Consider the following 23,830-nt stretch of genomic DNA (forward strand, 5'->3'; position numbering starts at 1 on the left):
AAAAAAGAGCTGTGCCGTATGACCAAAATATTATATCATAGTATTAATAATACCTTTTATTTATTTATTTAGTCAGTTAAGTTATTATTATTATCATTATTATTATTTTATTTTTTTTGTGGAAAATCAAGTTTGGGCTTTGTAAGATTTTTTTTTATGTTTTTAGAAAGAAGTCTCATCTGTTCAGCTGCATTTATTTTTTTTATAAAAGTACAGTAAAAATTCTGAAAAATTATAACGATTTAAAATAGCCGCTCAAAAGTTTGGGGTCTGTAAGACTTGTAATGTTTTTCAAAGAAGTCTCTTATGCTCATCAAAGCTGCATTTATTTAATAAAAATACAGGGAAAAAAATATATTGCAAAATGTTATTACAATAAAAGAATGATTTTTATTTTAATATACTTTCAAATATAATTTATTCCTGTGATGCAAAGCTGAATTTTCATCAGCTGTTACTCCAGTCTTAAGTGTCACATGATCCTTCAGAAATCATTCTAATATGCTGATTTATTATTGGAATTATCAATGTTGGAAACCGTTGTGCTGCCAAATATTTGTTTGGAACCTGCGATTCTTTTGTTCAGGATTCTTTGATGAATAACAAATCACTTTGTATTAATTTAACACATCCTTGGTAAATAAAAGTATTAATTTCTTTCAAAAAACGAAAGAATAAAAAATGACTAATCCCAAACTTTTGAACAGTAGTGTATATTGTTAGAAAACCTTTCTATTTAACCTTTTATTGATCAAAGAGTCCTGAAAAAAGTATCAAAGGTTCCAAAAAAATATTAAGTTTCCAGCACTGATAATAAATGTTTAGAATGATTTTTGAAGGATAATGTGACACTGAAGACTGGAGCAATGATTCTGAAAATTCAACTTTAATTGCCGATATAAATAAAATTTTAATGTATATTAATATTGAAAAACATTGTTTTACATTTGTAATAATATTTCACAATTTTACATTTATTTTGTATTTTTTATCAAGTGAACACAGCCTTTAGAAGCATAATAAACTTCTTAAAAAAAAAACATTAAACAAATTATGAATCCCAAACTTTTGAGTGGCAGTGTATGTTAAAATGTAATTTATTCTTTTGATGCAAAGCTGAATTTTCAGCATCATTACTCCAGTCTTACATGTAACCCTGGACCATAAAACCAGTCATAAGGGTAATGTTTTTGATATATAAAAGCTAAATAAATAAGCTTTACACTATTGTTTGGTTTGTTAGGATAGGACAGTATTTGGCCGAGATACAGCTATTTGAATCTCTGGAGTGTAAGGGTGCAAAAAATAGAAATATTAAAAAAATCGCCTTTAAAGTTGTCCAAATGAAGTTCTTAGCAATGCATATTACTAATCAAAATTTAAGCTTTGATATATTTACAGTAGGAAATTTACAAGATATCTTCATAGTACATGATCTTTACTTAATTAAGTTAATTCTTAATTAGGCGATCATTTTGACTCATACAATGTGTTTTTGGCTATTGCTTCTTAAGACTGGTTTTGTGCTCCAGGGGCACATTTCACATTGGTATTTATTATCAGTATTGAAAACAGTTGTGAAAACTGATGCAATTATGTTTTAGGATACTTTGATGAATGAAAAGTTCAAAAGAACAGCGATTATTTAAAAACTGAAATCTTTTGTAACATTGTAAATGTCTTTACTGTCCGTTTAGATCAATTTAGTGCATCCTTGATGAATAAAAGTCATTTCTCAGTCTTATTTATCCCAAACTTTTGAACACTAGTGTATGAAATGGTGTAACACAGAAAGTAAGTGCATTAGAGCAGGTTTGTTTGCAGTGATCAGGTGTTCAGCATGTGCTGTCTGCATGTTCTGGTCAAGGTCTGGTCATATCTGACAGTCGGGTCAGTGGTTTGTCTCAGAGCTGTGTGAAGGGCTTGGCACCTGTTTGGGACGTGACCCCTCAACCCCATAACGGTTAACCTCTGACCTCTAACTCCTGCTGCAGCTTGTGTCCGCATATGAGTCTCTGTGTGTGTCTCTCTCCCCGCGTCCCTCAGTTTCAGCAGGCTCTTCAGCTCTTCGTCAGGCACCACAGGGAAAAAACCAGACGCGCCGGTTAACATGAAGTACAACGCGCCCACCTCACACGTCGTCCCTTCGGTGAAGAAGAGGAGCAGCACTCTCTCTCAGCTGCCTAGTGACAAATCCAAAGCCTTTGACTTCCTCAATGAGGAGTGAGTGACTTCCTGTCTGACCTTGCCTTTAGATGTGACTTCCATATTTTCGGACTTAAAAAGTATGACCTTAACCTGGGTCCAAAATGAACACTTGACAAGCATCAAAAAATTCTTTTACATGCAAACAGCCCAGGAATCCAGGGCTTTTAGTGTTGGTTCAGTTCAAAGTGTATGCCGTTTCACTTTGTAAGAAGAATCGTCCTGAACCAAAGAAAAGCGTTTAAAGTGTCCTAATAAGTGCTCTGTAGTTTTACATTTGAAAGCAAAGTAATCAAGAGCCTTAAATATTGTAATTTAATAATAATAACAACAGTAATAATAATAATTATTAACAACAACAACAATAATAATAAATGTTAATAATTTTATATCACAGTACAATAGTATTTCTTTATTGATTTGATTTAGAATTTTTATAATTAAAATAATAATCATTGACACAATTTTCTGAATAATACAAGTAATCATAATCATTGTTGCTGTTATTATAATATAATATTGATTTATTATTACATAATGTAATGTAGTATAATATAACAATAATAAATACTTTTAATATATATATTGTATTTTACATTACAATAGCATTATTGTAGTAGTATTATATTGCTTTACTGGTTTGATTAATGCTTAGAATTTAAGTAAAATATAAAAATATAAAAAAATTAAAAGCAATAATTTTTATTTGTTTAATGCTTGGAATGTATATAAAATATATTATATTTATAATTTTAATGAGTAACTGAATTATTATTATTATTATTATTATTAACAACAAAATAGTAATGTTAATAATTGTTTTATTTTACAGTACAATAGTATTTTTATTAGTGATTTGATTTTGAATTTGTATAATTTAAATAATGTTAAAATAATATTTTGCTGAATAAAAAAAAATAATTATTGCTGTTTTTATAATACAATAAATATTATTTTTTATGTAGCAATAAATATAACAACGTAGTATAAAAAATATATATCATTTTACAGTACAATAGCATTATTGTTGTAGTATTATATTTCTTCATTGATTTGTGTAATACTTAGAATTTAAGTAATAAAATATTATGAAAAATGTTTGTGCTTAAAATTTTAAACAATTAATAAAATATTTTTACAGTACAATAGGATTATTGTCAGTTCTATTTCTTAGTTTATATTTTGAATTGTAATGAATAATAATTGCAACATTATTATTATTATTAGTAATAATAATAATAACAATAATGAATGTTAATTATTGTATTTTATTTTACAGTAAAATAGCATTGTCTTTATTGATTTGATTTTTAATTTCTATAATTTATATAGTGATAAAATACCAATATTCTTTTCTAAATTTAAAGTAATGATTATTATTGCTATTATCATAATATAATATATGTTAATTTATTATAACAATGTAATGTTGTATAATATAATAATAAAGACTATATATACTTTTTATTTTACAGTGCAGTAGTATTATATTTCTTTATAGATTTGTTTAATGCTTACAATTTAAGTAATAATTACAGAAAAATATTATTTGAAAAATTAATAAAAAAATATTTTCAATCATTTTAATTTGTTTGGTTACAGTATAATTGAATGGAGGGAAAACAGGTTTTCCAGGTTTTGTCCGTTAGATGATCATATTTCTGTTGTCTGTAACTTTCTGTGTGTTTGTCCATGTCTTGTAGGGCTGAGGTAGAGAGCGTAGTGTCACGTAGAGAGCAGAAAAGAGCTCAATACAGGCAGGTGAAGGCTCACGTGCAGAAAGAGGACGGCCGGTTGCAGGCGTACGGATGGAGTTTACCTCCAAAATACAAGGTAATGTCTCTGACACTTTGTAACAGACACAAACTTGTACTATACATAATGTGAGAAAGTAAAGATCGTGATGATTTATCTATTGGGTTACCCAAAAGTATTTAATTGTTAATGCTGTTTTCAAAGGCTGCGAATGGTGGACAAGCAGATAGTAAACTAAGAAACCTTCCAGTGCCCGTCTACCTCCGACCGCTAGATGAGAAAGATGCTTCCATGAAGGTGAGACTGTTTTCTGATGGAGTCTTGAGTTCAGTCAGTGTTGTAGTTTGACGGTGTTTGTCACGTGTTTGTAGCTGTGGTGCGCTGCAGGAGTCAATCTGTCAGGTGGAAAGACACGAGACGGAGGCTCCATCGTGGGAGCGAGTGTGTTTTATAAAGATGTGTCTGGAGGAGAGAGCGGACTCATCAGCCCCAGGAAGAAGAGAGGATCGGCGAGCAGCCTGGAGCGGCTCGAGCAGGAACTCAAGGTCAGGAGCCCCAGAAATCACATGCAAAATATATACTGCATGAAGAAGGGAATGCATGCAAAACCATTGTTTTTAATGCACCGGTCAATTTTGAGGTTTTGCTTTTAGAACATGTATTCCTTCAGACTAGTAGAAATGAAAAAACATTCAAAATACACATTTAAGTGTTTATTTTATTGCACTTTAAATATTTACGTCTGTAGATTTCAATTTCAATCTGTATCTTTAAAGGCTGTCAGTTTTTTTGGCCACTTCAGCATCACTTACACACACCATATGTTACCGTTTTATTGCTATCTATATTATTTGCATTTACATATGCCTGTCTGAAGGGTTTTACAGAGGGGTTTGACCATATGTTGTTCATTAATTGTAACATGTCAACAAATTCAAACAAAAATTTTGAATGTATACAATGTTCAGATTTCTGAAACGTATATGCAGAAATGCAACAAAAATGTAATGGGTATTTAATTCATATTTTTCCAGTGTTTAGATATCTGTTCTGGGAATGTCTATGCAATTAATCAAACGTAAATAAATAAATAAATAAATAATGCATATTTAATGCATTAAATGCAATTTAATGTGTATTTAATGCATATTTTCCCAATGTTCATATTTCTGTTCTAGAATACATTTAAAAATTGTTTAAAAAATAAAATAAATGCACATTTATTTAGATAATACCTTTATGCAAATAAAAAAAATGTTTAAGTAATGGGTATTTAATGCATATTTTTTCTGGTGTTCATACTAAATATGCAAATGAATGCATATTTAATTAATATTTTTCCAATGTTTTGATTTCTGTTCAGGAAATGTATATGCAAATATGCAAATACATTTTTTTTTTTTTACAAAAATGTGGGGGAAAAAAAACAGAAAGAAAGAAAGATAACTGGTATTTAATGCAAATTTTTTCAATGTTGATATTTCTGTTCTGGAAGTTTACATGCAAATAAAATATAAATATGCAAATAAATGCATATTTAATTAGATAACTCAATTTCCAATGTTCATATTTCTGTTTTGGCAATTTACATGCAAACTAAAATAAAAAATGCTAATAAATATATTTAATTAGATAATTCCTCATTTGCATAACAATTGTCTTAATGTAAAATATGCATATGAATTAATATTTTTAGATTTCAATGTTTAGAATTCTGTTCTAGAAATGTATAAATATAAATATAAAAAGCCCCCTTTGTAAAGAATTACACAGACTGAAACAATGAAAGATAATTAATTAAATAAGAAAATAATTTTTAAATTTCTGTTCTGGAGATATATATGCAAATATTGCAAAAAAAAAAGTTTTTCAATTGATTGACATTCTGGAAATGCAAAAAATTTATAAAAATAGAAAATTTCATAATTATTAGTAATTAATAATTAATAAAAATGTGATTCGGTAATGCTTCATTTGCATATTTAAAAAACATTTCAAACAACTTGTCATACATAGTCCATAGATTTAATCAGAAGTGGAACTGTGGTGAGATCTGCTAGTTATTTTTTTAGCCTGTTCATCTGCGTGTCTTGCCGTAAAGTCTTAAATATTCTGCCTGTGTTATTGTGTGTATGATCAGGAGCAGGAGAAGGAGCTGCGGCATCAGGATGAGCTCTCCAGTCTGGTGTGGATCTGCACCACCACACACGCCACCTCTAAAGTCGTAGTAATCGATGCCAACCAGCCCGGAAACATTCTGGAGAACTTCTTAATCTGCAACTCTCACGTGCTGTGCATCGCCAGCGTACCTGGTCAGACAATGCACCTTATTTAGAGACCTTATTTATAACCTCCACAAGCGCTTTTGATTCTAACCTATTCTCTGTGTGTTTTTGTCAGGCGCTTGTGAGACAGACTATCCCGCTGGAGAGGAGCTGAGCACAGACGGTGAGGCATCTAAAGTCAGCTGTACGGCCGCAAACAACTCTGCGGGCTCTGATGGAGGTCTGGATGGCATTACTGTCGTGGGCTGCTCTGCAGAAGGATCTGTGGCGATTCCTCAAACTGTCTGCATCAACTCCATGGAGTCCTCTGACCCTGGTAACGCAGCCTCCATCGCAATAGCACTAATAGACAAAAAAATAGAATTAATGCACGTTTTATTTAAAAAATTGTACCACTTTACACTTTTTCTTCAGGAAAAACTTCCCCTTTAACATAACAAAACACTCTCTTATGGCAATAGCAATGTCTTATAAACTCCACTGGCTCCTGAAATAATGCAACAAATAAAAGATTCTGTGAAGAAAAAAATGGCACAGGGGTAAAAGGGATAGTTCACCCAAAAAATTAAACGTACCTCATGTTTTACTCACCCTTAAGCCATCCTAGGTTTATAGGACTATCAGACAAATACAGTCAAGAGTTATATTAAAAACATTTTTGGCACATGTTTTAGCACTTCCAAGATTTATAATGGAAATGAATGGGTGTTGAGATTTTAAAGTCCAATAAAGTGCCTAAATCCATCACAAAAAGTGCTCCATAGAAAGTAGGCATAGCATAAGCTTCACTGTGAATATTAGTTAGATTGCGTTTAATAAAGTTTTACATATGGATAGTTTTCTTACACAAACACATCGTTTTGCTTTAAAAATGTCCTGGCTCTTCCAAGCTTTATAATGGCAGTAGAGTGCAATAAAGTGCATCCATCCATCCATCCATCGTAAAATGGTTAATAAAGGCTTTTATTAACCATTTTATGATGAATGGACTATAAATATGGATAGTTTTCTTACACACACACATCATTTTCCAAAAATGTCCTGGCTTTTCCAAGTTTTATAATGGCAGTGAATGGCCGTTGAGATTTTGAAGTGCAATAAAGTGTATCCATCCATCATAAAATGGTTAATAAAGGCATTTATCTGTATGGCCTTTATCAACCATTTAAATCTCAACATCCATTTACTGCCATTATAAAGCTTGGAAGAGCCAGGATATTTTTTTTTTATATAACTCAGATTGTATTTGTCTGAAAGAAGAAAGTCATATACAACTAGGATGACTTGAGAGTTAACAAATCATGGGGTACTTTTTCTTTTTGAGTGAACTGTCTCTTTAAATTGGGGGGCATTTAAACTTTTTAGAGTGCACATGAAAGCAAAATTGACCCAATTTACTTCATTCTTGGTTTTATTATTACAGTACAATTAATACTACAAATAAACAGGGCTTATCTTTGTAATCTTTTATCAAAATGTAATACCAGTATGTGAGTAAATGTATTGGAAAAATAAGGCAGACACGTAAAAACAAAAGCAAAGGCATCATAACAAATCAAACTATATCAAACTAAACAGTTTTTCCAAAAAAAGTGAATAAAGTTTTTAAATTACATCAAAATGCTGACACTATTTGTTTCTTATTTCTGTTTTTTTTTTTTTGGTTTATTTTTCTGTTGTTTTGAAAATCTAATAAAAAGAACAAAATATGTAACAAAAATTGTTAAATAAATATAGGAATTGCTTAAGACTAAAGAAAATCAGATAATTCATTACTATTCCACAGTCTTGAACATAATTACAAAACATCATGTTTTTAAAGAAATAAAGCCCTTTAAATAATAACCAAAAAATTTTTTTTTCACTTGGAATTAGATCAGATTTAATGAGTTGATGTAAATTGAATTGCAAACTGCAATAATATTCAGAATAATATTCAGAAAAATTGTTGATTTTTACATGAACAGTTATTTTCCTGTTTATTATTGTATAAAGCGCTAAATAAATGAATGCGATGTTCAATCTCTCTGTAGATGAGGTTTTGGGGCAGCGCCAGCAGGACGGGGTAACAGCAGCAGAAGAAGCTCTGGAGGCCACAGAGAGCAACAGCAACACGCCTGGGGATGAGAGTCAGCCCGGGATCTACACCGAACACGTGTTCACCGACCCACTTGGAGTGCAGAACAGCAGAGACACACCGTCCAACTACACACAGAGGTGTGTGCGATGTCTCTCTGTCTGTTATATTACAGTGTAGCTGAGAGAAACGGAGATGTATGAGATGTCTGTCTTGGTTCTGTAGGGAGTGTGATCTGGTGAAGGACGGCGTCAGCTCGATGCCCGAGGAGCAGGATCTCATGAGAGAGGAAGCCAGCAAGATGAGCAGCGTTCTGCCCACAATGTGGCTCGGGGCTCAGAACGGCTGGTGAGTGTCTGCCATACCCATGCTCAGTCAACTGCAAGTGTGGAAAATAAACTGGTTCCCATTTGGGCTGCTCGATTAATCAAAGTAAAACTGAAATTATTATATAGATTAGTGCACAAAGACTGACATTTAAATAAATGTACACACTGCATGTTTCAGAGTAAAGCACAACACTTTGTTCGTACAATTGTTAGTGTTTTGAGCATCTTAGATAAGCTCAGTTTATTTGGTAAGCCATCCTCAACAAACTTGTAATGAGAAACACCTTATCAGAAAATAAAGCTTTAAAGCTGTGTCTGTGTATATATATATATATGCAATCTGACAGGTGTAATGTAAAATGTAATAATTATTTAAATTATTATTATATATAAATGATTATTTGTTTTTATATTGCAGTGGAATATAATGTTAATAGCAATAGTTTTTATTTTGTTATTTTTGCATTTTTATTTAGTAATATGGAAAAAAATAATCATGAAGTTTTTACAACATTGTGCAGCTCTTTAAACAAACACAACAGACCTGGACATTTTTGTCACAGATTTTATTTATAGATTTTATTTTAAAAGGATTTTTTGTGTTTTTCTGGAAAAAATAATGGAAATAAATAACCAAAATCTTGCTAATGGTTCAAAAATATTTATTCAATGCCAGTCAAAAATTTTTGAACAGTAAGATTTTTAATGTTTCATAGAAGTCTTTACTGCTTTACCAAGTGTGCATTTATTTGATCTAAAGTACAGCAAAAACAGTATTTTGAAAATTTTTTACTATTTCAAATAACAGTTTTCTATTTGAATATATTTTAAAATGTAAGTTATTCATGTGACTTCAGTTCTATTATTATGTTGAAAACAGCGGAGTAGAATTTTAGGTTTCTTTGATGAATAGAAACGTTAGAGGAACCATCTATCTGAAATGTCTTTATCATCATATCATCGTTTTTGATCAATTTGATGCATCCTTGCTAAAAAAGATATTTATATAATTTATATAACATTTTGAGCTTTTAAATATATTTTAATATACATGATTTGAAGCTTTTGAATGGTATAGTGTATAATGTTACAAAAGCTTTAGATCTTAATTTTGTCAAAGAATAAATTTAAATATTGGTAATAATAATACAAATGTTTCTTGAACCACAAATCAGCATATTAGAATGATTTCTGAAGGATCATGTCAGCTTTGAAATCACAGGAATAAATTACATTTTAAAATACATTTAAATGGAAAACAGTTACTTTAGTAAAAATATTTCCAAATTTTACTGTTGTTACTGTCCTTTGGATCAAATAAATGAAGGCTTGGTAAGCAGAAGAGACTTTAAAAAAAACAAAACATTAAAAATCTACTGTTCAAAAACTTGACTGGTAGTGTATTTTTTTTATTCTAGGTTTTTTAATTCTTTATTACATTTTAAAAGTCTTGAAAATGTCATTAAATATATTTTCTTCATTTTATTCCCATTTAATCAGTTAGATGTGGCTCCTAACGAAGTAAATCTTGCTCTCAGGCTGTAGCTTTGTTGATTTATTAAGTTTATTTGCTTCACAAATTGGTTTGAATGGTTCATTAGTTCATTAGAATCGAGCAAAATCAAAATGACTTTTAAAAACCTTATCCAGTAATCACAACAGCTGTGAAGGTCGTGCAGTTGCGTTGATTAAGAACTGAGATGTATTGAGTCCTCTTGGTCTGTTGCAGTGTATACGTGCATTCATCTGTAGCACAGTGGAGGAAGTGTCTCCACTCCATCAAGCTAAAGGATTCTGTCCTGGGGATTGTGTAAGGAAACTCTCATCATCCGGATGCATTTCTAATAAACTAAACTAAACTAAAGCTGTTCTTTCAGTAGCAGCTGCTCATGACTCTTTCTTGTCTTCTGTGAAGGCACGTAAAAGGACGTGTTCTGGTAGCTCTGGCTGATGGCACGCTTGCAATCTTCCACAGAGGTGTTGGTAAGACTATTTACTTCTAAAAACTAATGTAGTACCTTTTAATTTAAAGAAAAGCTCTTTTAATGAGGGGTATTTGTGTTACAGACGGCCAATGGGATTTGACCAACTACCACCTGTTAGATCTGGGCCGTCCGCATCACTCCATCCGCTGCATGACCGTAGTGCATGACAGGGTCTGGTGTGGATACAGGAACAAAATCTTTGTGGTACAACCCAAAGCCATGAAGATTGAGGTATGACTTTTCTGTGACATTTTTAAAAATAAAATTCTGAAAGGATGCATTAAGTTGGTCAAAAGTGACAGTAAAGGCATTTAGAATGTTACAAAAGATTTCTGTTTCAAATAAATGCAATTCTTTTGAAGCCTCTATTCATCAAAGTATCCAAAAAAATTAAATGTATCAGTTTTCACAAAAAAATATTGGGCAGCACAGCTGTTTTCAACATTGATAATAACCAGAAATGTTTCTTGAGCTGCAAATCAGCATATTAGAATAATTTCCGAAGGATCATGTGACACTAAAGACTGGAGTAATGCTGCTGAAAATTCAGCTTTGATCACAGGAATAAATTACATTTTACTATGTATTTACATAGAAAACAGTTCATAACAGTTTTTTTTACCGTATTTTTGAGCAAATAAAAGCAGCCTTGGTGAGCATAAGAGACTTTGTTCAAAAACATTAAAGGGATAGTTCACCCAGTTTACTTTTAAAGGTTTGGTGCCCATCCACTGCCATTATTTGGCTGGCAGACTGCACCGGTTTTCGTTAAAAATCTTTGTTTGTGTTCTGCTGAGAAAATAAAGTCACCTACATCTTGGATGCCCTGGGGGTAAGCAGATACACATCAAATTTTCAATTTTGGGTGAACTTTCCCTTTAAAATCTGTCAAACTTCTTAGTGGTAGATTTTACACTCAAATTATTTAATAATTTTTAGATTTAGGGCTCAATCTCCAAACGAATTCAATTAATATTAAAAGTTAAAATTATTAAAAATATTTACCATCCCAAAACTTTTCAGGAGTGGTCTATGGTTATTTATTATTATTATTATTATTATTATTATTATTGAAAGATGTTTTTTAAAAATGTAATTGTTTTAAAATGCTGTTGAATTTGTCACCATTTTAAAATTATTTTGTTTTAAATGTAATTTTGCATTTTATTTGTTCAATTATTGCGTGTTCACTGTGTTTTTAGGTTTGAAAATGTTGTATATTCTTATAAAAATTAAGTAAAAATGTAAATATTAGCATTGTATTTTTAAGTGTCCTGAATTTGTCAACATTTTAAAATTATTTATTTTAAATGTAATATATTATTTTGTTTCTTTTTCTTTTTCTTTTAAATTAACTAAATAAAGTGCAATAATACTCTAGTTACTGTTGCTAATCATTTTGTTTTGTATAATTTTTATTTTATTTTTGTCCCAAATTCTGTTTTCTGTTTCCTTTTTTTTAAAATGACATTTTAAGAAACAAAAGGCAAATCTAATTAATTATATTCATAACACTTTAGCAATTTAATTATTAATTAATTTAGTACATGTGGGAATAAATACAAAATGAATAAACATAAATAAATATAAAACAATAAATGATTGTATAATAATACAGTTAAAAATAAAGAAAATAAATAAAGTGAGAAAAAGTTTAATTAAAAAATACATTTATTTGTCATTTATTCCTTTATTTATTTTCCTATTATTACACATATGTATTTATTAATTTATTTTTTGCAGGTTTGTTTCTCCATATTTTTGGGGCCCTTTTATTAAATTTGTATTATTTTTCTGAATTCAATTTTTAATTGCCTTTTAATAATTAAAAGGCTAATCACTTGAATTCTTAAAAGGTTAACAGTTTAATAACTTATTGTTTTTACAATAACTATATTCTAAAAATTATTATAACAAGTTAATAAACTGCTAATGTTTTTTGAAATTCAACAAATTTTGGTATTTTTGGCAAACAAAAACAAAAATATGCTACCTCAGATGCAGCTTTTGTGCTAAAGATTGATTTTTATTAAAGGGATAGTTCACCCAAAAAGAAAATTTGATGTCTGCTTACCCCCAGGGCATCCAAGATGTTGGTGACTTTGTTTCTTCAGTAGAACACAAACAAAGATTTTTAAGTCAAACCGGTGCAGTGATTTAATTTGAGTGGATGGGCACCAAACCTTTGAAAAAAAAAAAACAAAAAAAAACATGCACAGACAAATCCAAATTATACATTGATGTCCTAAGACACGAAACGATCGTTTTTTGCGAGAAACTGAACAGTATTTATATAATTTTTTACCTTTGAAGGTAAATTATTTTAAACATCAAATTTTCATTTTTGGGTGAACTATCCCTTTAATTACGTTATTATTTTATTTTGCAAAAATTAACTAAATAAAGTACAATATTACTATTACTAATCATTTTATTTTGTTATAGTCACGCTATGTGTATTGTAAACACCAAACCAAATCTTTAGGTGCTCTTATGAGAACCAGACCGAAAAATGAATGTGCTAAATACATTTATACATTTATTTTCATTAAATAGCATATGCTGCTTCTATTTAAATCAGATTCTTGCTCATGAATTCCCTCATGCATGTGATAAAATCAGTGCAACTCAATATCTCAATTGCTTCACTGTGTCTAGAAATCATTCGACGCTCATCCACGTAAGGAGAGTCAGGTGAGACAGCTGGCGTGGGATGGCGATGGTATCTGGGTGTCTATTCGTCTGGACTCGACCCTCAGACTCTTCCACGCGCACACATACCAGCACCTGCAGGATGTGGACATCGAGCCGTACGTCAGCAAGATGCTGGGTGAGCGCTTCGACTTGATTAGCAAAGCATTTGAGAATCCATCCATTGGCGTTCAGGTGACTGATGTTGTGTATGTCACAGGTACCGGTAAACTGGGCTTCTCTTTCGTTCGGATCACCGCTCTGATGGTCTCATGCAACCGTCTGTGGGTAGGAACTGGAAACGGCGTCATCATCTCCATCCCTCTGTCAGAGAGTGCGTCAGCTGTGTGCTTCTAATCGTGTCAGTGCTGGTAATGTGATTATGTGTCATGAGAGTAATGTCATTTTATATTCCCACAATAGAAAAAAAAGATACAGCGGCAGCGGGGTCAAATCATCCAGGCGGTGCGGTCCGTGTTTACGGTGATGAGAGCGGAGATAAAGTCACGACAGGCACCTTTGTGCCCTTCTGCTCCATGGCTCACGCTCAGCTGTGCTTCCACGGACACAGAGATGCCGTCAAGTTCTTCACCGCAGTCCCAGGTAGAGCAAAAGACTATGTGTAGAGAACTATGAAATATGTTTTCTTTTTTCCCCCCTAACTTAATTTTTTTAAAGAGCTTTTTTACATTCTTAGTATACAAAAAAAAATGGGGTCAACAAACATGTGGTACACGTGGCCTGATACAATAGAGAGGATTAAGTAGAAAACAAAATGGTCTGTTTCTGTTAGGATACCTTTTTTAAAATAAAGTTTTGTGAGTTCAATTGATTAAACTTACCTTTTGATTTATTTATTATTAATAAAAGATAATCCAGAAAAATGTAAAAAAAAAAAAAAAAAAAAAAAATCTGTGTTTGTAACTATTTTTATTCTTTCATTTATTTTTTATATTATGTTTTTGATTTTCTATTTAGTTATTCTCACATGTACTAAATTAATAAATTAATATATTATTAAATTGTTAATGCTTTATGAATACAATCATGGGCGACATTTGACTCTTGAGTCAGGGGGGGCAAGAAAAAAAATCAGATGTAAGCATTAAAACAGTGCCCTACGGTATTGCAGCACATCAAAGCAGTCAATTAAAGCGCTGCACTTCAGCCCGGGCCGATGGGCCCTGACTTTTTTTTACACCCCAGGGCTACGGCTTCGAGCCAATTTTCACGTCATAGTTCAGACCCGGGCCTGTTTTAGGCTTCTCCTTATTTTCATAATTTAGACAACCATCAATTATGGTGAAGAAAAAAAATGCCGCGCTGGTGGAAACAACACGAAACTTCACTTTCGCTTTCACTTTTGAGACCGACTCAGACACCGTTTAGTGTGCTTTAGCGCAGCTGAATCCGCGTTCAAGCGCACACAATAGGCTAAAACTCACCCCAAGCACCGGCAAAAATAAATAACAATGAATGTGTCGAGGAAAGAGTAAGGACATAAATGAATTATTTATTAATTAATTTGTGTATTCTGAGTCAGTGTCGCAATCTCCTTTTTGGACGCGCCTTCAGAGAGAAATTCATCTTTACGGATTACATGAAAGAGTTTGTGCTTTTGATTTGTTTTATTTCGTTAAGTAATAATTTAAAGCTTTCTATAAATGTATTTATTATGTCTGTGAGGCATGCATTTCGCTTCATTTTGTTAAGCACTCCTGTTCAAGAACCAGACGGCAGAAAGCACATAATTTTTGTTTTCTTTATTTTATAAAAATGCTGTAACGTTTTTTTCGATGTATTACTCATACTTTGTGAGCAAAAATGACGGATAATTTTAAATTGCTTCCAATGAAAAAAATGCAAGTGATTGCACTGGTGCCTCGATGTCCTGCAAGCTTTAGCTTCCACTTTCTGCACAAACTATGCGCATATAGCTCACATGTATCTGTAACGTTTAAACTACCATTGTTTTATACTTGAACTGTTTTATATCTATAGATTTCATTTTAGGCAAGTCGTGATGATTTGAGAAGGCAAACTGATCAAACAGACTATGATCAGTCTTCCGCTGGGCGCTGTTCGGTAAATATATATATATTTTTAACGAATAAAAAATGCTCCAAGCGTTTTTCTAAATTAGCTAAATAAAAAACGAAACTAAATATAAACATTTTACCATTACATACAAAACTGAACTATTTCATAGCTGAAACAGTAAGTTGTTTTGGGAGAAGGGGAAAATATATTTTTATCCCGTCTATTGCTTCACCGTTATTTCGAGAATAAACCCAGCGTAAATATGCAAATGTCACTCCCAAAACACATCAGCTTACATGTGCCGAAAAACGAAAGTTTCATACAAATTCTAAATGGATTATAGCCTGGAAAGTGCAAAGCACGCTCCCCTTATTATCACTAAAAATTCATAGAGATCTCACAAAATTCCGTTATAATTAATAAAGCTCTCTAAACTACACAATTAATATTTTATTTACATCGCGTCTACACTCATAAGATGATTCATGAGCGCACAAAACGGCACTTAATAAAAACCGATCAGGCGCTTTCAGCAGTGAGTGAATTCTGACAAGTGTTTCTAATTGTTCGGAAACAACAGATATGTCTGTGATTGGCTACATTGCTCAACGCTGCAAAAACACGTTGGATAGTTTGCCAGATCTTCAATTGCTTTGCTTTCGTTTGAGGGTTACATAGCACCGTCTAGTTCCCAAGTACAACGGAGCCTAAGCTTGGCTAAAGCAGTTGCAGCGGGGCTGTCGAGGATTCCATGACTAACCACAGGGGGGGCAACTGCCCCCCCTTGCCCCCCCCTAATGTCGCCCATGCATATGTGTAATAAAGAGCAAAAACAATTAACTTTTAATTAAATTTAATCCCAAATTTATTTTGTATTACTTTTTCCTCAATTTATTTTTTACATTTTCGTTTTTTTTTTAAATTCTTTCATTTATTTTTATATTGTTTGTTTTTCTATTTATTTATTCTCACATGTACTAAATTAATAAATTAATATATTATTAAATTGTTAATGTTTTATAAATACAATTAATTAGACATGGTTATTTTTGGATTACTACAAATTTCGTTTTAATTTTGCAATTAAAAAACATATATAATAAATAATAATAATAATAATAATAATAATAATAATAATAATAAAACTGGTATACTAAAGAGGAATAAGTGAAATTGTGAAAGTTTTGTGAATTCAATTGATTAGACTTGCCTTTTGATTATTAAAATGTATTAATAATGGGAAAAAAAAAAAAAAATCCAGAAAAATTAAAACGGAAAACACAGAATTCAGAAAAAAATAAAATTGCCTTAAAATATGCTGGAAAAATTAACTATTAATAAATGAATACATACATATATACATGCATGCATATGTGTAATAAACGAGCAAAAACAATTAACTTTTAATTAAATTTAATCCCAAATTTATTTTGTATTACTTTTTCTCACTTTATTTTTTACATTTTCTTTTTTTGTAAAATATTTTTATTCTTTCATTTATTTTCATATTGTTTTTTTGTTTTTCTATTTATTTATTTATTCTCACATGTACTAAATTAATGAATTAATAAATCATTAAATTAAAGTTTTATGACTAAAATTAATTATTGTTTTGACATGTTTTTTGATTCAATTAAAAAAAATATAATAAATACTAATAATTAAACTGTAGAGAGGAATAATTTGAAAACTGAACAGTATCTATTTCTATTAGGACACTGTTTTTAATGATTAAATAAAATTTTTGTGACTAAAAATTGTAGTTAATTGTTTAATAATTAAATGTCTAAAAAAGTAAATTTAATTTCCTGTTAATACACATGTTTGTATGTTTTGGTTTATTAAATAATTTTTACAGGTTTGTTATACCATATTTTAGGGCCCTTTTATTTTTTCTCAAATTCTGTGGTTTCTGCTTAAATTTTTCTGAATTTAGTTTTTAATTACAGTAATCACAAGGCTAATAAACTGAATTAAAAATGTTAGCCAAACAAAAACAAATATTTAAAACTAAGACATGCCACTTCAGATGCAGCTGGGGATGGGATGCTAAGGATGGATTTTATTAATAACAAACATATAGGGCCGGTTTCACAGACAAGGCTTAGACTAAGCCAGGATTAGCAGATAGTTCAATTAGGATATTTAAGTAATTTTTATAAACATGCTTAGAAAAAAACATTACTGGTGTGCATCTTGAGACAAAACAAAGACAGCGATATATTTTAAGATCAGTCAGTGCAAGTTTCTTTCAGTTCAAACAGCTCAGACTAACATTTTAGTCTAGGACTAGGCTTAAGCCTTGTCTGTGAAACCGGGCCATAGTGTCTTATTCTAATTTGACATTAAAAAAATGTGACCTTGGACCACAAAACCAGTCTTAAGTCGCTGGGGTATATTTGTAGCAATAGCCAAAAATACATAGTATGGGTCAAAATTATTGATTTTTCTTTTATGCCAAAAATCATTAGGACATTTAAGTAAAGATCATGTTCCATGAAGATTTTTTTTTGTAAAATTCCTACTATAAATATATCAAAATGTAATTTTTGATTAGTAATATGCATTGTTAAGAACTTAATTTGGACAACTTTAAAGGTGATTTTCTCAGTATTTTGATTTTTTTGCACCCTCAGATTTCAGATTTTCAAATAGTTGCATCTCGGCCAAATATTGTCCTATCCTAACAAACCATATATCAATAGAAAGCTTATTTATTGAGCTTTCATATGATGTATATATCTCAGTTTTGTACAATTCAACCATATGACTGGTTTTGTGGTCCAGGGTCACAAATGACCATGCATTAGTAAAGTTCAACAAAACAGAGACAGAAATGATCTAGAAAGTTTACTTTTGTTAATAAAACAATGTAGTTTTTGATTCTGAAACGTTTAAAATGTTAACAAAATGTAAACATTTGATTCAAAACTAAGAATCGTGACCCCAACCGTCATTAAACACCTGTGATGTTTTTTTCCTTTTGCAGGCCAGGTGATTCCATCTGGAGGTTCAGGAGTCGAGGCGGCCGCTGACAGGTCCTCAGATTCGCCCACGCCAGAGCTGGAGAAGTCTGTGCTGGTCGTAAGCGGAGGAGAGGGTTACATCGACTTCAGAATGGGTGAGTCAGACCAGTCCCATTGCTGTGCTCCAATTCGAAATGCCTGATTACTCACACGCTCCTCTCTTCCTATCACAGGAGATGAAGCAGGAGACACAGAAACCATCGACGAACCCACGGTGAACCTGCAGCCCTTCCTGGCCAAAGCCGAGCGCAGTCACCTCATCGTGTGGCAGGTCATGACTAGCGAGGAGTGACGTCGCTCCAAACACACTTTGGACCTTTTTCAATCCCTTTCGCTTTATTTAAGGCATTTTAAGCATCGGCTTATAGCATTTCTATCCCACAAATCACATCGACGAAGAATGAAGTATTCAGACTGTATGAGTGGAGGGTTTCTAAAGACACATCGTCAAATAACGGTTAATTCAGTTGGTTTTTGGGGTGGACGCACAATGCACTGTTGTGCACAGTAGAGCTTTTGTGTTTGTATGCGGGACGTTTCCGCCGATGAGCGCTTTCTCAATCCTTAAATCGTCCAGATACTGTGAGCGCAATTGCAATATTTTCATATGAATGTCGCACGGTTACCAAAGGATAGAGAAAATGATTTAATAGCCACTGATGAACTCTAGACAAACTATTTTATCACTCCCTCGTCACAAATCCACATTACGTTTTGCTCATTATCCGTCTTTTTTAACACTAGATCGGTTTGGCAGGAGTAGTGTGTAGATAAACGTGCAGAGACAAACGCCTATTTTTATGAGACTTTTGTACACGTCTTGTAGACTCTAATGTGTGACGGCAGGCGTCCTGCTGATGCTGCACTGCTGCTGTGCTTGCGTTCGTGCTGAGCTGCTTGGTTTGCAGTTGTCCGTCCTCTCCAGGAGAGCAGAAACAACTTCCTGTCACGAACTAGCCATCGCAGTATTTATTTCTATGAACGAGCCTTTGCAGTTCAGAATGAAACTTTGTACATTGAATATAAATATATACAAAATACAGATATGTATATGAAATGTAGACGGCTTGGATTTGATTTTTTTTTTATTATGTAAATCAGGTTGATTGATTGATTGATTGTGGGCAGATCAATCTTAGTAATAACGGACTACAGAAATGTACTTTCACTGAGCTATGCACTATTTTTTAAAGGACAGCGGGTGTGTGCGTGTGTGTTTTTGTGTTTAGATGAGTGTTACGCTAGCATTTTGTGGATGAGGAGAGTGCGTCGTCCCATAATCTTCCAGGTTCGGGAACTTCCTGTCTGTAAGAATGGAGCGGACATCGGCGTCACCCGGTATTCTCTGTTTAACTGTCGTCCATTAAATTTGTTCATCTCCTTCCAGCTCATCTTAGCCTTATACTTTTTTATTAATCTATTAAACTGACATTTTTGGGGAACTTGGTGTGTTTTTATTATTATATCATGTGATATACAAGATTATTTACATTTAAATACAGTTATTTATTTATTTTCAAAGATTTAAATGTAGAGTTGAGGTTGCAAAATCTGCAAAATGTTAATTATTTTAGCAAAATAAGAGGGATCATACAAAATGCATGTTATTGTTTATTTAGTACTGACCTGAATAAGATATTTCACATAAAAAAAAGTTTACATGCACTTGATTCTTAATACTTTGTTGTTACCTGAATGATCAATCCACAGCTGGTTTTTTTTTTTGTTTAGTGATAGTTGTTCGTGAGTCCCTTGTTTGTCCTGATGCTTTAAATAGATCAAAAGTGATGATAAAGACATTTATAATGTTACAAAAGATTTCTGTTTCAGATAAATGCTGTTCTTGTGAACTTTCTATTCGACAAAGAAAACTAAAAAAATCCACTTAGCTGTTTTCAACATAATAATAATAATAATAAAAACTTTTGAGCAGTGTATCAGAATGTTAGAATGATTCATGTGACGGAAGACAAGAAAACTGGAGTAATGATGCTGAAAATTCGGCTTTGAAATCACAGGAATAAATTGCATTTTAAAATGTATTCAAATAGAAAACAGATATTTTAAACAACAACAAAAACTCTTTAAAGATATGGATTGGAATTTAAGCTACAGCTGTAAATAGATAAAGTGTTATAAACACTTAAATGCGTATTTTAGATGTTTTCTTCCCACTAGTCTGGAAGAAGACATGCTATGGAAGCAAAACAGACCAAAATTTAGAAAGTGTCTTACCTTAATCGTCCAAATGCATTTTAGTATGTACACCGCCACTCAAAAGTTTGGGATCAGTAAGATTTTTTAATTTGATTAAAAAAAACTAATATTGTAATGTTAATGCAATTTAAAATAGTGGTTTTCTATTACAATATACTTTAAATATAATTTATTTCTGTGATGCAAAGCTGAATTTTTTAGCATCATTTCTCCAGTCTTCATTGTCACATGATCCTTCAGAAATCATTCTAATATGCTGATTTATTATCAGGATTCTTTGATGAATAAAACGTTAAAAAGAACAGCGTTTATTTAAATAGAAATATAAAACAAACACCTCATTCGAAGTTTGGGGTCAGTATTTTTTCCTTCTTTCTCTCTTAGAAAGAAATGAATTATTTTATTCAGCAAGGATGTGTTAAATTGATAGTAAAGTGATAGCAAAGACTTTCTAATTTGAATAAATTTGTTCTTTTTTAACTTTATATTCATCAGAGAATCCTTAAAAAGTATCACAGGTTCCAAAAAAATATTAAGCAGCACAACTGTTTCCAACATTGATAATAAAAGTCAAATAAATTCTCAAAATGATTCTCAAATCTGATTGGTTGAGAACCATGAGATGTTGTGATGGTATCACTATAGGAACGCAAATTTTATCACTACAGGAATTTCATAATTTTGTATGTATCACTCCGCTTGTTCTAGTTGGGTCTGTTTTTTTCCTAGTGTCATGGCAGACGCCCAAATCCCGTACAATTTTATAAATATTACTTTTTTTTATTGTCACGGAATGTAGTTTTAAGAGGTTTTCAGGTGAGAATGTACTTGTTTATTGTTCAAATATGCAGTTTGTTAATAAAGTTAACATATATTGTATGTTCGTTCTGCACTCATCAATCCACTCGAGAGCGCTCTCACCACGGCCAGATCCACAGACTTGAGAGAGGTAATTTACCAGCTTAATCTCTCTTTCCCTCTCTTTCTGTTTGTCTGCTTGTCTGTCGGTCTGTCTAAACTTCATTATTAACTGCATCAACTATCAACGGCTCAAGTGTCGTTACTAGGTCTAAATGACGATTTGGAGCTAGTAACTGTTGGATGAGCCGTAAGAAAGTAATCCTACTCACAGTAGCGTTTTGAGGGAAAAACAACGGGACGAATATCTTGGAATATATCATCTAATGCCTTGAGGTGTGGTAACTGTAGTATAGTGCTGAACGATTTTGAGAAAAACCTAATTGCGGTTTTTCTGACAAATATTGCGATTGCGATGCGATTTTCGTTTTTTGCGTTCGATACTTTTAAGTGCATAAAACTAAAATTCTGAATAAAATATGTTGTTACTTTTACGAAACAGAGGGTTAAATAAACTAGAGGTCGACCAATATTGGGTTTTACCGATACCGATAGCTAGGTTGGACCACACTGGCCGATACCGATTAATTAACCAATAGTTTTTGAAAATGGATACTGAAAGGCAACTAAAATAGTGCTCTACTAGTTTTTAAAAAAGTATTAAACCATACTTTGTAAATTAATAAAAATATTAATTATATATTGATCATTAAAGTTATTTAGTATAAGCGGTCTGTTGAATTCTACAAAAATAATGCACACCTGAGGTGCACATTATTTTCATAGAATTCAACAGCCCATCGTCAATTATTCCTTGCACATGATACAGTGAGGTTTTAATGCAGTAATGCAATAGGCTTTCAATGAAGCAACTCCACATTCCTTCACTAGTTCTAAAGTGAGGTTTTGGAATTAGTAAAGGAGTTTATGCTCAGGTGATCAACCTTCAAACTTTATTTTGAATTTGTGGCGGAAGGAAGTAGTTTGCACAAAAGAGAGCTTTTAAAGACACTCCGTTGTTGTTTTATGTATTTACACACGCCGTCTAACTGTTGTATAAACGCAATATCACACTCGTAGACTTGAGATATGGCTGTATATCAGCACCGGCCCAAGCCTTCAGGGGGCCCTAAGCATAATTTTATTTGGGGGCCCCTCTGTGCCACCAATATGACTAATTATTGTCAATCCTTTATTATTCGCACTCTATAAATCTAACACAAACAGGGTATTTTTATATGAAAACTATATATATATATGGCAGCAAGCCATCTGTACACCTAAAACATTAAGACATAATGATATAATAACACAGACCCCAAACGTAGGCCAGTGTAAGTAATGTTAAACTGTTATCAGTACCAAAGTTATAAAACAGAAGCTTATATTTTATTATTAGCACCAAGTTTATGAAACAGAAGCTTATTTTTATTACAAAAATACAATCTAGGAAGGTTATTTTTACACAGAATGCAAAAACTTGAATCTTAATCCAGCTAAGTAATATGTTGTATTATAATATTAATATTGCAAAGCTTAAATTTGTGGATGTTAAATAAAACGTTAGCTTTCTTGTTTGCTTAATTAACTAGCCAGCTAACGTTAGCTTGCAATTTAGCCTCGTTTAGTTTATACTCACTTTTTTTTAACTTATCTTTATCTTGCTATTTTTTCTCTTCCTCTGATTTCTTCCGTTTTCTTTTCTCTGCACCAGAAAGATATGCCCTTTTTTTGTGCCATTATTAACTGTTTTGCTGCAGTGACGCTGCTTCTTCGATGAATTGAAGTTACCTCAGTTAGGCATCCTATGGCTGTCATACTCCAACTGCGCATGCATCCTGCTGCAGCCAGTTAAAATAATATTGCATGTGATTGAAGACTGGAGTAATGACTGATGAAATTCAGCTTTGCATCACAGAAATAAATTATATTTTAAAGTAATTTAAAATAAAAATAATATTGCAATAATATTTTATAATATTACTTTTTTTAAATAAACGGACCTTTGATGAGCATAAGAAACTTAAAAAAAAAAAAAAAACATTAAAAATCTTACTGATCCAGCAGTGTATTTATCTGCTGTTTGTCAGTGCAGGTGTAATTGTGGCCACTGGAGGGCAGCAGCGCGCCGCTTCTTTCCTGCCTTTGAAATGACATTCAGTGAGAAAGGATCTGCTCCTCCCCCGTCTGTGATTGGCTGTCGCTGGTACACACAGTACATGTTCTGACACAACACACTATTGAACTTCTGAATCAGCACACAGGCATCCAATAACAATGAGAGGAGCTCAGATGAAAACTGAGCCCTTATGAGATGTCTAACATGCATTAAGTCTCACAATGTCTGTCTCCCCCAGCAGAA

The 23,830-nt window shown here is 32.1% G+C and overlaps 1 protein-coding gene across 3 annotated transcripts in view; it reads left to right on the plus strand.

The window, feature by feature from the left end:
- The window catches only part of spag9b (sperm associated antigen 9b), a 51,714-nt gene extending 30,225 nt beyond the window's left edge, over positions 1-21,489 (plus strand). For all 3 annotated transcript variants that reach the window (XM_073828935.1, XM_073828936.1, XM_073828937.1), the window contains 16 exons: positions 2,047-2,223; positions 3,909-4,038; positions 4,165-4,257; positions 4,332-4,505; positions 6,101-6,272; positions 6,361-6,561; positions 8,279-8,462; positions 8,548-8,670; positions 10,381-10,461; positions 10,567-10,634; positions 10,719-10,867; positions 13,295-13,466; positions 13,548-13,661; positions 13,751-13,930; positions 18,357-18,488; positions 18,567-21,489. In XM_073828935.1, the coding sequence (XP_073685036.1) occupies positions 2,047-2,223; positions 3,909-4,038; positions 4,165-4,257; positions 4,332-4,505; positions 6,101-6,272; positions 6,361-6,561; positions 8,279-8,462; positions 8,548-8,670; positions 10,381-10,461; positions 10,567-10,634; positions 10,719-10,867; positions 13,295-13,466; positions 13,548-13,661; positions 13,751-13,930; positions 18,357-18,488; positions 18,567-18,685 (2,269 nt within the window). In that variant the 3' untranslated portion in view covers positions 18,686-21,489. The remainder of the gene's footprint in view (positions 1-2,046; positions 2,224-3,908; positions 4,039-4,164; positions 4,258-4,331; positions 4,506-6,100; positions 6,273-6,360; positions 6,562-8,278; positions 8,463-8,547; positions 8,671-10,380; positions 10,462-10,566; positions 10,635-10,718; positions 10,868-13,294; positions 13,467-13,547; positions 13,662-13,750; positions 13,931-18,356; positions 18,489-18,566) is intronic.
- Positions 21,490-23,830: the final 2,341 nt, after the last annotated feature.

Source organism: Garra rufa, chromosome 22 (genome assembly GCF_049309525.1).
Source record: "Garra rufa chromosome 22, GarRuf1.0, whole genome shotgun sequence".
In the NCBI taxonomy this organism is placed as follows: Eukaryota; Metazoa; Chordata; class Actinopteri; order Cypriniformes; family Cyprinidae; genus Garra; species Garra rufa.